Below are 18,206 nucleotides of genomic sequence, written 5' to 3' on the forward strand. Positions count from 1 at the left end.
CAACCATCTTTGAATTAGTCCTTGCATCCGGTTTTAATGTTAAAATAAGGACGGCAGATGCTCTGTCGCGCTCTAAAAGTCTGCCAAGGAAGGTTTTTGCGAAATTCTAGAGGATTTTCAATAGCAACCACCTAATTGTTAAGGGCCAAAAAGATCGTAACGTTTATTCATTCATTCTAATTCATTTCAAGCATTCTGGAATTTTCGTGTACTTTTGATCGATTGAAATATGTGCACAAGTTGATATAAGAAAAGAAAAAACAAAACGTAAACGTAAATGTAAAACTGCAGGAACAAACCTACTTGGACCACGTTACCCAGGCGAAAAAATCCATTCACTATTAATTTGTGAGATGTCCAGACAATGAATGAATCGATTTTAGATACGCCATTCAGGCTTTCAATTCCTCAGAAATATTTATCACGTATGAAACTTACAATCAATGAGTCAATTTTTTTGCCCCTCGGATCAGCAACAATGCTTTATTGGACCAATCGAGGAAATACTTAATCTGGTGAAATGAACGATGAATGAAATATCGCAAAATGAAAAGCATAAAAGCAATGACCATCTCTAAAACATGACGCCATATTTTTACTTTATCGGTACATTTGAGTATGATATACACTTTTTACACAAATTCTGGGTGGGTTCCGAAGGAATTCCAATCAAGTTGTGACACGATGACTAATTTAGATAATTTTTATCTTCCTCATCAAAAGTAGAATGGTTTCGAATTGCAGTGATCAGATTCTTTTTGAAAGAGGCTTGTCTGCGTTGTTTTTGAAAAACGCATTTATGGTTGATAAATTCATTATTACCAGAGACAATTATTAGTTATAGATGGACGCGATTACAAGCATTTCTGCTCATTACGAAAGGACGCTTAAGATTTTTTTCTTCCCCATATAATAGGTACTTGCCCAGTTTTTTTCAGGCTTTCAATGATCTTCTTTCCTAATTTATAAAAAAAAAAGGAAAAACATAAAATCATAAAAGATGCCAGCCACTATATCTGATTCTTCCCTCTCCCTCGACAGAATCCTAAAAATTACTGAAGGTTCAGAGAGACCCTCTGACCTAATTTTTTGAAGAAAGATGGGGAGGGAATTCAATTGAAGATTTATTTGGAGACCTGAACAAATTATTTTTTCTCGAGAAGTTTAGAATTCTGTGGGTCGGCTGCATAGAAACGACGGATATTCTACCATTCTAAGGGAAAACGCCGTATGTACATTCGAATGGTGCCCAGTTTCTTTCGACACATTACGAATTCTCTACAACATTTTCTGATACATTCTTTCCTGAATTTTTCTGAAAATATTTACTCGTACCTCAATCTGACGAATCTTACAATTTTAGGAAAAATAATCAACTTCTTTCAAATATACTACACTGGGTAAAAAACACATTGGATCTGGAGTCCAGACTCTTGAAAACATTTGACAAGAAAAAATACTCTTGATTCAATCGGATTTTTGCTTGAATCAAAACGAAATCCGCTTAAATTAAGAGGCTTGGTTCTAAGCTAGATTCTGATTGGATCAAGAGTACTTTTAGTGTATTTTCCGAAGGAAATACACTATTGCGTTTTTCTTGTCGATGTTTTTAAGAGTCTGGACTCTAGATCCAATGTGTTTTTTTTTCTCCAGTGTATTTTATCGCGGGAAATTTGGCAAAACTTGATATTCACGCGGTCTTTTTCTTTAGCATGACATTCACGGCATGTCGAGCAAGAAAGGAAGCTATACGACGCACGGTTATGGCGCTAACGCCTGGCTGGACGCAACTATTCGTGCTCGATGGATGCCCAAGTTGCATACACGAAGAATTGAAGGCGTTCCGGGTTTCCTTGCCCTCGCAGTAACGCGTGCGGGCGGAAACCGGTACCGGTTACAGTTGCTCACAAGATGTCGTCACCTTCCGGCCAAAGTATTACAAGCGCCATCAGACGTTTCAAAATTTCCTCCGCCATCTTACACGCTTTAACAGAGAAATTGTTCAACGAAGCTGTCCGAAAATTTCACCGAATTTTCTTTAAGCTGCCGATGAAATTCAGTGGAATTTTCGAACAAATACAACCAACAATTTCTCTGTAAAAAAATGGCGGCGGAAATTTTGAAACGTCGCATGGCATGGCGCTTGTGATTCTTTGGCCGGAAGGTGACGATGTCTCCTCATCGATTAAGAAGCAAACTCGCAGGATCAATCGCCGTTGAGCCACTTCACGTCCTCCCCCTCCTCGCCCCTCAGCTGACTGGTTTTTTGGCCTGGTTTTAACTTTGGTCACCACCAAAGATTTGTCTAAATTTTTTATATTACTCATCAGTAGTTTCCCCTAGAAATACAGCACCTCCAAACCAGAACAATTGGACTGCATTTTGCAATTTAGAACTATAAATTCTGGCTCTTCTGGAAAAACACTAATGTGCATAGGGAAACTAATGGCACATACGTTCTTTTTAAACCGGGCTAGAACTTATAGTTCCAAATTGCAAAATGTAGTCCAATTCAGATATTCTTCAGTACCTCTATACGGCGAAATCCGAGAAATTTCGAAAATTTGAAATGTGCGCTCGGATCGCGACTCAAATAAAAACAGTGCTGCTTTCAGACTGGAGGACACAGTGGAATGATATCCCTGGTAAAACTTGGCAGTAGAATCTGTGTTCCAAAATACCATAGACCTACACCTACAGCCGGCTGTAAGATTTCCAATAGCTTCTATAGCCGGCTACACAATTTCTTAAAGCCTTTTATAATCGATGGCGAAAAAGCAACAGCCAGGCGATAAAGTGTAAAGCCCGGCGATAGGAACTATAGCCCGGCTGCATAATTTTTTATCGCTTCGTATAGCCCGGCCGTATGATTTTCTCCGCATTCTACAGCCAGCTATATGATTTTCTGTAGCCTTCTTTAGCCGGCTATAAGAATTCCTATGGTAATTTGAAACGCAGCTCTTATCGCCAATTTTTACCAAGGATACAACTTTTTTGAAACATTACATACGATTTTGTTTTAATATTTTCAAAATATTACGCGAGATTCTTTTAAAATTATTTTCAAAAATACAATCGGAAATTTTGGACAGATATTTTGAAAACATTTTCGCCTAAAAATCGTCATCAAGAGCATTGTCACAATCTAGTCAATTCTCAAAATTACGGGTAAGATATTATTATTTTACAGGACACCCCTACGACCTGCACAATATTTTCATTAGTATCACAGTAGCCGACTGCTTCCCCTACTCCCCCCCCCCTTCCGACCACCCGTGCCCCAAAACGTCGCGACGAATCGAAAGGGGTACCCAGCGAAACTCGCCTCCTCGTCGCGGAGGCACCGCGGGGGCAAGTGTGAAGAGTCAACTGTATTGTTTCACACGACTCGTTACTTAGCTCCCCTTCGAATTAAAACCCGGGGAGGGGGGGATTTTGGAGACTGGGGGCGATACTTAATGATCGCGCGCCGGGGGGTGGGACGCGGGGAGGGGGGGGGCTATGAAAGAGCCAGGGAATTGTCTGATGGAATGATTTCGTACAATTAACGGATGTCCGCTTTGCTGGCTGCCCGCTTGCAGGGATTCAGGTACGGCTCGGAGCCTGTGCGCCTGCGCCAACACAAAAACCGCGCGCGGCCGCCAATCAACGGCAATGTGCATTCGCGCTTTGTCACGGCTCGCGGATTGCCCTTCCGCTGCATAGGAAGAACGCCGTATGAGCCTTCATGCGTTGCCAAATTTCCCTTGATAAAACACGAATTTTCTGCTGAACTTATGAATATTTTTCCTCTAATTTTGCAGATAATTTTGCTCGCGATTTCAACCAAAGCTCGTGATACTTTCAGGGAAACATATTCATAACTTCCCATAATAATTAACATTTTATTGAAGGAAATTTGGCAACTCTCGAAAGCTCATACGGCGTTCTTCCTTAGCGCGGCATCATACTAAGCCGACGATGATATTGGGTGAAGGGATAGGAACAGTGGCGTAGCGAGTTTTGCGATATATCGATTGATTTTCCATTTTAGCCTATGGGAAAGGATCGATAGACAGGGTGTTCGCAGCGAATTCCTAAATAATCGATTCTTTGCCATAGCTTCAAATGAGGAAATATCGATAATCGATTATGCACGCCACGCCACTGATAGGAAAGCACTCGACTCATTGTCGGTTCATCGGGCATGAAGACTAACAGAGGGACCTTCCACAGCTGGAAAACTTGATTGGTATCAAACAGACGGTGAGACGGGACATATCTACGATGATAGTAGGCAGTAGAGGCGTCGAATTTCAGTCCAAATCGAAGTAACTTGATAGGGAAAGAGTAAGTATGCAGGGTGTCAAGCAATTTCAAAAAAAAAAATATTCCGTGATATTTCCCTGATTTCCCTGACAACATCGGCCAAAAAACCGGGAGAAAATTCAAAATTCCCTGACAGACGGAAATAATAATTCCCGGGAGACAGAAAAATGATTCCCTGACATTTCCTTGGCAAAATGGAAAAGTATTTCTAATTTTTCAACACGGTTGAACTGATTATATGTATAAGTAAACATTTTTACATGTCTGGAATGTTAATAAAAAATAGAGCAAAATATACGGTTCCTAGACTTATAAAAGATATTTTTGTCTCATTTTTAAAATTGAAGAGGTATCAACAGAAATTCTGGTAAAAATTTTGGCAGAAATCTCCGCTAGAGTAAAATTTGCGAGACATTTGCCGAAAAATCTGTGTTTATCGATTTCCCTGACGTTTTCCCTTTCCCTGACAACTCCCGGTTTTCCAGGTCGCTAGACACCCTGGTATATGGACATGGTATTAACCCTCCCCCCCTCCCCCTTACTTTCCAGGATGCCTAAAGACCCAAAATCGACGGAGCTTTTGCGAATTGAATCTTCTAAAAAATTTGAAGGAAAATATTCAAAAGTTATTCTGAGCATTGTTATCTTATCAAAGCAACTTTGGCGACACCCAATGCTGCCGTGCTAAGGAAGAACGCCGTATGAGCCTTCAGGCGTTGGCAAACTTCCTGTGACACATTACTAATTTCCAGGAAAGTTGGTGAGTGTTTTTCTTCCAATTTCTCAGATAATTTTGTTCAGAATATGGCGGACATATCTTCTGAAAATTTCAAGGAAAAATATACATAACTTTCCTCAAAAATAAACATTTCTTCAGAGGAAATTTGGCAACTCTCGAATGTTCATACGCGTTCTTCCTTAGCACAGCAGAATGGCTTATACGGCGTTCTCATTCTTTAGCAAGCGGAGGAACAATTAAACACGGGTAAAATGTGATCAGGGCCGGATTAAGAGGGTGGCCACATGACGGCGTATTTAGGGGGCGGCGAATTTTGCGATTTTTTTTTAAATGCAGGTATGAAAAAAATCGGATTCAGAAAAAAAAACTACCGACGAGAAAAGGGGACAAAATCTCTTTTTCGTGAGAATATAATAATTGAAAATTTTGTCGTCCTTCGGTGATTCAAGAGACTGTACCTTTAATTAGTCAAGTTTAGAGAGAAACCAAACACACGATTTGGCCTGCAGAGAGACATGATGACCACGAGGACTTGAGATGTAAAGGAGAAGCCCTCGGCGCGGCGGTCGGCATGTAACACATATTAGCGCCTACAAGACTGCATGAATACTTCACGCATTGCGTCAAACACAGGGCGGTCAACGCGGCGCGGACATTAAAATTATTAAACCACATTTTTGTTTGTTCTTTCATAATTTGTTCGTTCATTTCTTATAAATGGACGGCCTTGTCCACACAAAGGTAGGTTTACGGAACTTAACTTTCGCGCAAAGTTCCGTAAAATTTTGCTGGTGGTGTTGATGGGGCTTTCGCAAAAAATGTATCCAACGAGAGTAAACGTGTCTTCTGCACCCCTCCTCTTACGGCACGTTCACTTGATGGTTTTTATTGATGTTTCAAAACGAATAAGAAGGGGCCGGCAAAATACAGGCGGCCCATGGGCGGCATGTGGGTAAATCCGGCCCTGAATGTGATTGATATGGGCCCGTGCGAGGATCCTCAGCAAGGAAGAAAATCTTGATTACTGTCACAAGAAAACCGTTTTCGTTGAGAAAAATACTTGTTGCGACAATGAAGTGACTTCTCTCAACAAGTGACATTTCATGTGTAATAATGTGCGTTCACTTCTTGTGATGTAATTTTTTTTTACTTATAAATGGACGTATTTAAATCAAAAGGAGCTATATCCATTCCGACATGAGCCCTGAGATCAATAAGAATACACGCACGACAGGGCTCATGCCACAATGGATATACTGCCTTTTGATTTAAATACGTCCAAATGAATTAGTCATACATTTGATTTATTACACATTTCATTCCTTTTCGACAGAGATAATTTTCCTTATCAACAGCTTACTTTTCTGGACATTGATACAATTTTTTCGGCAATTCGATCCATGAACATTGCGCAATGTTAAAATAGAGGTAATAAAAACAAACTGCTATTTTTTTTTTTAAACACCATTTTCCTCATTTTCTTTCATGTTTTACTTTCAGAACAAAGCGGTTTGAAAAATATTACACCTAATCGTTGAATTATAATTTCGAGAATTATCATTTACTCGCAAAAGATCGTTAAGATCTTGTAGTTTTTGAACTTAATACTGCGTTACCCTTTTGATGAGGTGACTCCAAGCATATTCTTTTAAAGAGGTTTTCTCAAACCCCGGTATGCATACACGTGATCAATGCCGCAATCACACGCTGAATATGGGAGCTGAATGTGGCTTGAATGTGGAAGTCATCGGCCCGATGCCTGAATTTTGCGCGTGTCGCGCAAATTTCGACGATTCTCAGCGATCATCGGATATGTCGGATTTGTCCTGAACTATTCGAATAGATTTGATACACATTTGGATGAAAGTAACTCGAATTTGCAAAATTTCAGCTGTTGAGCGATGACTGTTGACTTCCATATTCAGCTGCCGAATTTAGCGCGTGATTGCGGCACAAGTTAGAATTTCCTCGAATTCATTTGCGGATTTGATTGGAGAGAGCCAATAATGCCAACTTAAGAGAATCGTCAGAGCGCTTTTCCTCCAAAATTTCTATGCTTCAATGTGGAAGCTATCGAAACACGAGGGAGTAACACTATCATCTCACATTCTCGTTGGCTGTTGAACCTAGGACTAAGCAAGCGCTCAAGTTCGCCAAATATCGGACTAAGCTAATTTTATTTGTAGTTCGTGTCTGGTTCCTAATGTCAACCATTGACCTGGATATAAGCCGTCAAATTCGTCCTTTTTTAGATGAAAGAACGTTACAACATTTCAACCCTGCAAAATGTTTACTCGCAAATTCCACTTTCACTAGAAAACTTGAAAACGCTGATTTCCCTTCAGAACGATGAGATTAGCAAAATTTTGGACAGGAATTGCGAAATCATACTTTTGTAAAAAATCGAACTGTTGGAGTGAATCTGGCAACCTCGGAGTAACGTCCCTGCATTTCAAAAGGCCTCGATAAACGAGAAAAATGTATTGGAATGCTGAAAACTTGATTTTTTCTTCTCTTTACTTAGGTATCATGCTAGTGGTATCATGTCAGATTACTTGCCCCCCCCCCCCCTAACCTAACGTTTGGGTGAAACGCCGCGCGTTCCTGAACGTAGGTACCCTCGTCTGAGAAACGACGGATTAATGTTCGACGCTCATCGATGGCATGGAACTCTGGTGAAACCACCTCACGAAGGATGGCTCCAAGATTGGGAACTTGAAATTTTGCGATTAATTTGGTGAAAGGGAGATTTGGAACTCATATAAAATTCACAGCCGAGAGGTTCGGGTATGGAGACTAAGCTCCGAACCACAAAATAATATCTGCTTTTTGCTTGCAAAACAATTTGAACGACGGAGCCTCGAGGATGCACGCTTTTCATTACACTGGAGATAGAGAAACTGCCTCTGCTGCAGGCTGATGGTTGAGATTGATAGACAAAGCGATAGACAAAGAAGAAATCAGGGGTATGGAGCGATCCTAGTGGTTGAAACCGGTGGTTCTTATTGACTAGGAGAAAATGATGGATTAACTAAAGGATCTCTCGTCGTAGGTTGCCCTTAGTTAGTCTATTACCTACCTCCTTTGTCGATTGCAACCACCCTTTTCCACCAATAGGATCCTTCCACATCTTTTTGTATTCTTTGTCAATCGTTTTGTCTACCAATTTCGACAATCAGCCCTCTGACCGCGGCGTCCACGGGAAAAAGGACCTTAGTCCGCAGTTTTCATTTACACTAGACACCCTGCGTCTAACAAAGATGATACGGGATAAAGAATCAAGATTTCAGGAGTCAAGTAATCATTACACTGGAAAAAAACACATTGGATCTAGAACCCAGACTCTTGAAAACATCGACAAGAAAAAGTACTCTTGATTCAATCAGAATCTAGCTTAAATCAAGAACCAAGCCTCTTAATTTAAGCGGATTTCGTTTTGATTCAAGCAAAAATCCGATTGAATAAAGAGTCCTTTTTCTTGTCAATGTTTTCAAGAATCTGGACTCTAGATCCAATGTGTTTTTTTTTCCAGTGTATAAGACGAAGCACAGAAACCGAACTATTTTTACATCTCTTATAGCATAGGCATAGCGACAGTAACACTCGAAGAGGAAAAACTCTGAGCAAGGAGGCAGTTTACCTGAACCGGGCATTCCGTTTGGTACTGGTCCATACTAAAATAATAGCAATCATTCGAGGGAACTAGGAGCACTAAGAAAACCGCACTATATACTTCAATGACACCAAGGATCATTGTATTAGCCGTGCGGACTTTCAGTTACAGACCACCGCGCTCGCTGGAGGCCCGTTCGTATCCGGGTGATCCGTGAACTTCACCCCTCGCTCCACCCTCATTCTGAAATTCGATAAAACTCAAAAATCTCACATCTTGACTTGTCCAAACGCTCAGGGACGTCCCGGCGGCCAAAAACTACTGACCCGAGGCCTCAGCTTAAACGCAAATACGTGAGTGGATACAGGCTTCGAGATCGGAGATACGGGGCGCGGCAGGTGCTTAAACTGTGAAAATCCGGCGGAAAAACTTCTGAACGTCCTGGAAAATGTTCAGCATCAAGTGGTAGATGTAGACGGCTCTTTCCGGCGTGAGGTCTATGACCAGGTTGTCCCGGAGGATGTAATGACCTACGAAGTAGTACAGCCCCCACAAGGTAATCATAGAGGGCGAAACGCGGAAATGAGGGGTGTCGAAAATCCGGGGGAGGGGTTATTGGTGGAGCACTGAAAAATCAGATTGGTCCGGAGGCTCGGGAACTGAACGGGAGCTTCCAACGAGGCACTTGAAAAGGCGCTTAATGACTGATGGGATTTTAGAGCTGATAAACGGTGCAGCGAGCTAAGCGAGAATTAACTCCGGGCTCCCCGCAGGACGGACGATGGCTCGAAAAGAGACAAAAACAACGATGGGGACTAGACTCATTGTTGACGGCTTGGCGCGGTGTTCAATGAGGGGGCCGCCCCTGGCCGCTACGCAGCCCGGTCCTCAATGGGCGTTCACTGGAAAAAAAACACACATTGGATCTAGAGTCCAGACTCTTGAAAACATTGACAAGAAAAAATACTCTTGATTCAATCGGATTTTTGCTTGAATCAAAACGAAATCCGCTTAAATTAAGAGGCTTGGTTCTTGATTTAAGCTAGATTCTGATTGAATCAAGAGTACTTTTTCTTGTCGATGTTTTTAAGAGTCTGAGCTCTGGATCCAATGTGTTTTTTTTCAGTGATGGGCGTTTTGTGGTGATAAAGAACTTGAGGTCATCATTCGAAAATCCCTGAACAGCGAGCTAGATTTTCATTTTTTCTCGAATTTCAAAATTCCCCGACTTTTCTCTGACCTATGCATTTTGAACTAAATTCACTGACTTCTTGTCTGATTTATCTACGTTCGGTCTTTTTTTTTTTTTTTTGAGCAAAATTTTGCCAATAAAAATTCGTTTCGCGAACAATTTTAGGCAACACGTTTGGCAGTGTATGTATAACAAGACCAAAAAAAGTATAGTTCCATTATACGCGTGAAGTTACAATTTGACAATGATCAGAGGTGCACTGGAAAAAAAACATATTGGATCTAGAGTCCAGACTCTTAAAAACATCGACAAGAGAAGGTACTCTTGATTCAATCAGATTTTTGCTTAAATCAAAAGGAAATCCGCTCAAATTAAGAGGCTTGGTTCTTGATTTAAGCAAAAATCCGATTGAATCAAAAGTTCTTTTTCTTGTCGATGTTTTTAAGAGTCTGGACTCTAGATCCATTGGGTTTTTTTTTTTTTTTTTTTTTTTTTTTTTTTTTTTTTTTTTTTTTTTTTTCCCAGTGTGATATTTACCTAATTTTGCGATATTGCTTGGTAAGTGTACCATTGCCAGTTTCCGTACATTACTGTGCAAGCATTCTCTTCAACTTTTTCAAAAAAATTCCGACTAGATCACATATTGTTTTCGAAGTTTCTGCCGAAAATAATTAGCAATGTTACTGCAATATTTCCAGGCAACATCATAACCAGGAAGAGTTCATAAGACAACGGCAATGTTGTTCTCACATTGCATTGCCGCGTGGATGAGCCAAACTCAGAACGGAAAAGTACACAGGAGTGAGCTTTGCGACGGTTTGGCTTCGGATGAGAGTGGTGTCATTGACAGAGGTCAGGCACGAAGTGTGAGGATTGTCAACGATACAGTAACCTTTATTTTAACGCCGGTTTTACTCTTGAACTGGGATCAGGATCGCTGCATGCGCTCAAAGGTGCTCGCAGGCATTATTTCCGCGAGATCTAATGATTCTTCGACTTGCATTACGCGCGTGTCCGTCAGTGGCGTGGCGTGAGTTGCGATACATCGATTTTCATGTAATTTAAACCCATGGTAAAGAATCGATTATTGAGGTGTTCGCTGCGAACACCCTGTTTATCGATCCTTTTCCATAGGTTTAAATGGAATAACAATCGATATATCGCAATTCGCCACGCCACTGGACTGTCCGTGCTACCTCCGCTTAAATAAGAATTGGTCGGATCGACTAATCAGCCTACCTACATTATGCGCTGCTTTATTGCATTTCTTTTCGTGTTAAAACCCCGTGTGTTTTCGTGTTAAACAGAAAACGAAGTAAATTCATTTTAATCTAGAGGAAAATCACAGGAGGTTCCGGGAGGCGTGTTGTATATTGGACTGTGTTTGGCAGTATAGGACCAAGCCAAATCAGCTATTGCCAAATTTAATAGGGCAATTTAATTTTTTACGAGAGAACGTTTGTGCGGATTCCTTTGAAAATTTTAAGGAATTTGCTTTGGACTATGCAGAAAATTCACTGAGATTTTCACCAAAATCTGCACAACCGTTTTCATGTAAAAAATTAAATTGCCCGATTAAATTTGGCAATAGCTGATGTGGCTTGGTTCCTTTCTGCTTAACGCGGTCCTATTAGTCCTCCTTTTTTAAAAAACAGCATAACTACAGCATGAGAGGAAATATCAGGCAACGTGAGATGTAGATAGGCTGGATTTGGTTAAGGGCATCAAATTGATGATACCGGGGGGGGGTGGGGGGTTATAAAGTTGAATTGAGGGGCTTGGAGGACAAGGCAAATAAGTGCAGTTTTGGAAAACATTGAAATATTAATGATTTCAAGAAAAACTAGTCTTAATGCACATTCTTTGGAGAATTCGCTCCCAAATTCCAATTTAAAAGCATCAAAAAGTCGCAGTTTGAACTTATATTCCGCCATAGGGATCCATGTAATTTCGAAAATTCAAACACGTATTTCTCGAAATAGCAAAAACTGCCGCTATGCGCCTTGTCCTCCGAGAACCTCCATTGAAGGGTGTTCCTGAATATTTTGGAATTTTCATCCCCGCAGTAATTTGGAAAAATTGTAAAAATGTGCCTTTTATGGGAAAACATAATTTTGGACAAATTCGCGTGTGTTTCATGACTCGCGGACAAAATTCTGTGCAACAGGCAATCCTTGAGAAAAGTAAATCAACCTTATCCCCATGATTTACCCTCAAAAATGAGGTTATCTCACCTTTTCCGAAATCATCTCAAAGGAACATTCTAGATACTAGAATACTAGAATAGGTACTCTTTAGAGAGATTGATATTCTTCGGGCGTTCGGGCATGGATAATCTGATCACGATTCATCGAGGTATAGTGGTATAAGCTCCTGAAAATTTTAGTCACTTGCTGTTCAGACTTCGGAGTGCCTTTTAAAAAAACTTTCTAGATTCCGGTGCTATTTTTGTGAGCTATTGATTACGATACAAATGTTATTTTTTACCCATTTAATTTTTGTCCGGCAAAACTGACGACAATTCAGTAGTCTATAAAGGCATACATACATTCATGCTATTCGTTTGAAAAATTGTAAAAAGCCAGAAAACTGACTATTCACGATACAAAACATGGACGAGTAACGATAGAAAAAAAAATCATGTTATCCATAAGAGGAATTTTTTCGAAAAATTTCACTCAGACTATGTGACTTATGTGAGTAAAAATGTTTGCAAGTTCCTGGTCAGACATTTGGAGGACTCCTGGCCGTAAATATTATTTTGGATGTTTTTTTTTGAAATAGAGAAATGGATGAGAGGATAAACTAGTGAAAAAGTTCAATATAATTAGACCCACAGAAGGAAAAGGTCATGAAAGCACGTCCAAATAACGTATCTTTAAACAGCCCCTTTAATAAGACCAGGCGGTATTTCACGCCCTCTACATCAATTATTCTTTGCACAAGTGATGGACAACTAGACTTTTCAGAACTTGAGCGCTACACTGCATGTTTTCTCATAAAAATTTCACATGATCTGCGTAATACGAGGTAAAAAATCCCCAAGAGTTTCAATTTTTTTGCCCGTCGATTCAAACGTCTCGCTTTCAAAAAACCCCACCAGTTACCGCGTAGGTAGGTACTTACGTCATTACAGCAAGTGCTTGCCGAGTGATTCTCAGTATATACTGAATTTTGCCTAAAAGATTTACTACCGAGGGAAATGTTACGTTTCAAACGCGTGGAGAAAATTTTAAAAAAAGCACAGTGGAGAAACGTTTTTAACACAAATTTTCACTCTCATAGATGAATTATTTGACTTGGGTCGATAAGTTTCTTTCCGCGAGCGGTAAACTTGTTTGAATTGGCTGATTGTAGGTAAGTTAATTACAAGCTCTTTTTTCTCGTTCGTTAATAGACTCAGAATATCGTCACCTGCTCCCGGCCGAAGTATCGCAAGTGCCATGCGATGTTTCAAAATTTCCGCCGCAATTTTATTTTTTTACAGAGAAATTGTTCAACGAAACTGTCCGAAAATTTTACAATTTTTTTTTGTGCTGCCGATAAAATTCAGTGAAATTTTCAAACAGATTCAACCGACAATTTTCTCTGTGTAAAAAATAAAATGGCGGCAGGAATTTTTAAACGTTGCATAGCGCTTGTGATACTTTGGCTGGAAGGTGACGACATATTCTACAAGAAAACGGATTCCGACCCCTGAGGACAACACTAGGAGAGCGATTTTTGTGAGAGTTGGGCCCACCAGAAGAGAAAAAAGAATAGTTTCTCTCATAATGTACACAGTGCGTCCCAGGTGTCACCTACTATTTTAGTTTTAGTTACAATGCTACTTTATAGGTACCTAACAATACTGTCGGTTTCGGTAATTGGACCGCGTTTAGCAGAAAACAAAACCAAACCACATCAGCTATTACCCCAATTGAACTGAGCAATTTCATGTTTTACAAGAGAACGTTGGTGTGGATTTTTTGTGGAATTTTCAAGGAACTTGCTTCGTTTTTATGGCGAAAATTCACCAAAATCTGCAGAAATAAATCCGCACAATCGTTTTCATGTAAAAAATTGAATTTCCCAGTAAACTTTCACAACAGCTGATGTGGCTTGGTTCTGCTTAACGCGGTCCAATTTTCAGGGACCAAGATCTCTTTCCTCGTGGACGGTAAACCCCTAAACCTCTGGACCTGGTGGACCAAAACCCCTCCTACGTGAAATTTCAGAGAGAAAACATGCACTACGGTACTCAAAGTCCTACCTCGACCAGCGATCCATCGCAACCGACACCAAGAGCCAAAGTGAGATGTCAGCTTCATCTTGAGGCTAACGAGTATCTCGTCCAGTGTCAATGTCTCGAGTGGAAACGGGACTGTTTCGCGCGGACGGCAGGGTCGCGGCGGGCGTCTGGGATGCCTCCGCAGGGTCAATATCAAGCTCGCGAGTGGTCGACCCCCAAGAAGTTTTCCCTGATCCGAGCATTACACATTGCATGTTTGTCGCGCCGAGATTTATTATTGTAATTACCGGATGAGTTTCTTCTCCTATAAAAGCCGATCGGCGACCGAGAGAGGCATCAGTTCCGATCGCTTCATCTTACGATTGTTAGTGACTTGTGAAGTGAAGCTCCTCCGTCATCATGCAGGTTTTGACTTTAGTTGTCTTGGTCGGCTGTGCCGCCACCGCTGTCCTCTCGGCCGATACCTACACGACCCAGTTCGACAACATCGACTTGGAGGCCATCCTCAAGAACGAGAAGCTCGTCGACAACTACACCAAGTGCCTCATGGACGAGGGACCCTGCACCAACGAGGGACGTACCCTTAAAAGTAAGTGCGAATCTTGAGGGCTCCGGCTCGAGGGACTAATGAGTTTTTCATAAATTGTCGTTTTCAGACAAAAAAATCTTAACGGGGTTGCTACCGAATCTGGAAAATGAAAGTCCCTGACGTTTCCCTGATTTCCCTGAGACATATTGGTGGAATTCCCTGACAGTTGAGGATATGCCAGATGCTAGAGACATGATTCGAGGGGCTTGGAGGACAAGGCGCATGAGTGCAGTTTTTGAAAAAATTGAGATATTAACGATTTCAAGTAAAACTAGTCTAGCATATTCTGTGAAAAATTCGATCCCAAATCCAATTTTTATGCATCAAAAAGTCAGTTTAAACTTTCTTTCCGCCTTAGGGATCCGTGTAATTTTGAAACTTCAAATACGTATTTCTCGAAATATAGCGAAAACTGCACTTATTTGCCTTGTCCTCCAAGCCCCTCATTTGAAATAGTTTCCAGGTAAAATGTGTTGTTCAAAACGTCAAACCCATTCTAGAAAGCACATAAAGGCGCTTACCAATTTTTCCCTGACATCTTCGTCATTTTTCCTGACATTTCTAAATTTTCCCTGACTTTTTAAAATTCCCTGAAATTTCCCGGTTTTCTCAGTATTGTCTGACTGTGGCAACCCTGAACGTGTCTCATTTTCAATATTGAAAATTCCCACACGTAAATTTTATTTTTACCGGGAAATTGTTGGGTGTTTTTAAGTGTTCAACAGTTTTAAGTGCCTACACTCTCCTATCTGCGACGTGACGCTCCTGAGAGTCCAACAGTTTTACCAAGTTTTTTTTTTCTAGTTGCACGCAAAAATCAATAAAATATGCACTTTGGAACTCGAAATTTTCTCAGAAAAGAATCAAGGTGACGAGAGAATAAAGATGTGAGACAAGTACTTCCTCACACAAAGAAAAAAATAATCCCGAGAAAAAGAATCGAATGGTAAAAGGAAGTTTTCATCATTGAGTCAGAAACCATTCAACTCTCTTCGTTTCTTCTCTCTCTATCTTGATCTTTCAAAACGAAGAGCCTTCAGTTTTCAAATATCAGTGCAGTTTTACATAATTTTATGAGGAATAAAAACTTGAAACTAAAATATTGGTATGCTACTTTTCTATATAATAAATTAAATTAAATCTATAAAATGTCTACCTACAAAATAAATCGAGTACCTACAGGAAGAAACAGCACGGCGAAGGTTCTGAACCAGTAGCAATCGACTTCTAACATCTTTTAAGTTGGTGATTGTAGTGCCGTTGGCTATATCTAATTTCACCGTATTGGATGGAAAAAATTTCTTGTAAAATTACTAAGGGCACACGATTAAAATAAATAATAATGCTTTCCTTAGTTCGTACAAAAACGCTGCTAAAATTGCACTAAAATTATCGAGAGAGTTGGTAATTTTACCTCCTTTATATTTGTAGTGAATTTTTGTGAAAGAAAAATTTCGGGATGTTAACAGAATTATTGGTTTTTTTTTTCCAGAATTGCTTCCCGACGCTTTGAAAACCGCTTGCGCCAAGTGCACTGAGAAGCAAAAGACCGGTGCCCGTAAGGTCATCAAGTTCTACCAGACCCAGCACCCCGAAGACTTCAAGAAACTCCAGCAGAAATACGACCCCGAAGGCAAATTCAAGGCCGAATTCGAAAAGGCCCTCTTCGGACAAACCCTGTAAACTGATCCCAACCTTCCAAACGCCCTATGACCAGAACAAATCCTCCGTTTTCGAACATCCTTCCATCCTCTATTTATTGTGACAATACTGTCATCCTCAACTAAATGAACCAAAGAACAAAATGAATACCTAAATTAAAAATTGAAAATAAAGTTTATTTATTTCAACAGTATCCTTTTGTCTCTTTTTTGAAACGCATGCAACACTGAAAAAACACTGGAAGCTTTTCCATTGTTATCCGAAATTAGGGTGGGATTTACGTTGATGAAACGAGAAACAAAGAAAAATTATTAGAATAATTAAAAAAATCCCGGATAAACAGTCCGACCATCACCATTATTCGATGCTAGGTGCAATTTTTCCTTGCTCATTTAAATATTTTTTAGAAAAACTTTACGCTAGAGGGTTATAAAATTAAAACTGCAGTAAACTTTTGGAACACCGCAATTAAATCATTTTTTTTTCCGCAATTAAATAATTCTATTCTGGTTTCATCATCGATAAACTAGCCGTGGGATAGACTTGTAGTTATTTAATTATCCGCAAATGGATTCAATTTTATAAATCGTTGGGTAGAGTAAAAAAATGCATACCTTGAATGCGGCGTTGCTAATCTCCGCTTATGTTTTATTTTTTTAAAAGAAAATTTACCAACTGTGTTCCTTGAACTTTCCTGTGATTTTCTTCACTCATTCAAAAATACTTATCAACGGACAATTTCAATTGAAGAACATTTTTTTACCTACTTTAAAAAAAATTAAAAACCAGTCAGAGATTTCCGTAAAAATTCAATGGTGATGCACATTTTTCGACTATAGCCATCGATAATCTGAATGAGATTTTAGGATTTGGTTCGACTAAATGAGGTAAAAAATTGTGCGGTCAAATCAAGAATATTTCGCTCGTCAGAAGTTAATACACACGCAATGAAAATGCCGAAATCAACACGAAACAGAATAGGTACTTTCATCCGCGATAAAAACCATGTTAGATACTGGTCAAATCGGTTTTTGGAAAAAACTAATTGTGGGGTAAATGACATGAGGTAAGGCTCCACAAAGACTTTCCCGGACTTGCAGCCTCCTCTAGTCCTCTAATGTACAGTGCTTATAAACTTGTGAAGAAAAATTCAGGAAGCGATGAAGATGATTATAAGTTTTAAAGCATATTTAAATTCATTATTTTGCAGTTTGATTGAAATAGTTTTCGATTTCTTGGCGAGCGAGAAGCGTAAACTTGTGAGTACATTACTTTCTCACTCATCTTTTTCTTTTCAAATTGGGAGACAAAGTTTCCCTCGTGTTATTCTGCATGGAATTTGCTGTGACGTCCATATATTGTAATTGTGACCTCTTGAAATGACTTGCTGAGCGCCTCTTGTAATTAACCTCAACATCCTTACGTTAACTACTAAAGAGCCGAAAAACGTCGCTTGAAATCGAAATTTATGAAGTAAGAACCAGAGGAGCTTGACTTAATCACAACGCTGCAAAGTTTCAACTCATTCCTTTGTTCATACACAGCTGAAAAAAACTTCGTGCATGGGACCCGAAGTTGAGGTCATATGGATCTCTGAAGTTTTCTGATCACGCATCCGAAAACTTGAGGTCGAGCTGCTGAAGATCGGGTCAGCCATCGAGGCACTTCGGTATGTACCGGAGTACTTCATATGTGTGACCCGAACCTTTCAGTATATATCGAAGTACTTCAGATTCAGATGTCTGACCCGAACTTCGGCAGCTGGACCTCGAGTTTATAGATACGTGACCTGAAAACTTCAGAGATCCATATGACCTCAACTTCGGGTCCCACGCACGAAGTTTTTTTCTCCGTGTAGCAGGCGGTGCATAT

The 18,206-nt window shown here is 40.1% G+C and overlaps 2 protein-coding genes across 8 annotated transcripts in view; one reads left to right on the plus strand and one right to left on the minus strand.

Moving 5' to 3' along the window:
- sev (receptor protein-tyrosine kinase sevenless) overlaps window positions 1–18,206 on the minus strand; it is a 64,798-nt gene that overhangs the window by 41,630 nt on the left and 4,962 nt on the right. Inside the window, exon 1 of one of the 7 annotated variants that reach the window (XM_072299374.1) lies at window positions 8,688–9,405. The exons of the other annotated variants lie outside the window; for them this stretch is intronic. Within the exon in view, the coding sequence (XP_072155475.1) occupies window positions 8,688–8,801 (114 nt within the window). The 5' untranslated portion in view covers window positions 8,802–9,405. Of the gene's footprint in view, window positions 1–8,687; window positions 9,406–18,206 lie in introns of those variants that run through there. 7 annotated transcript variants of the gene reach the window in all.
- LOC109034312 (ejaculatory bulb-specific protein 3) lies at window positions 14,402–16,527 on the plus strand. The gene is made up of 2 exons (XM_019047387.2): window positions 14,402–14,672; window positions 16,165–16,527. The coding sequence occupies exons 1-2, from the start codon at window positions 14,483–14,485 to the stop codon at window positions 16,353–16,355; spliced, it is 381 nt and encodes a 126-aa protein (XP_018902932.1). The 5' UTR covers window positions 14,402–14,482; the 3' UTR covers window positions 16,356–16,527.

This window comes from Bemisia tabaci, chromosome 4 (assembly GCF_918797505.1).
Source record: "Bemisia tabaci chromosome 4, PGI_BMITA_v3".
NCBI classification, from domain to species: Eukaryota; Metazoa; Arthropoda; class Insecta; order Hemiptera; family Aleyrodidae; genus Bemisia; species Bemisia tabaci.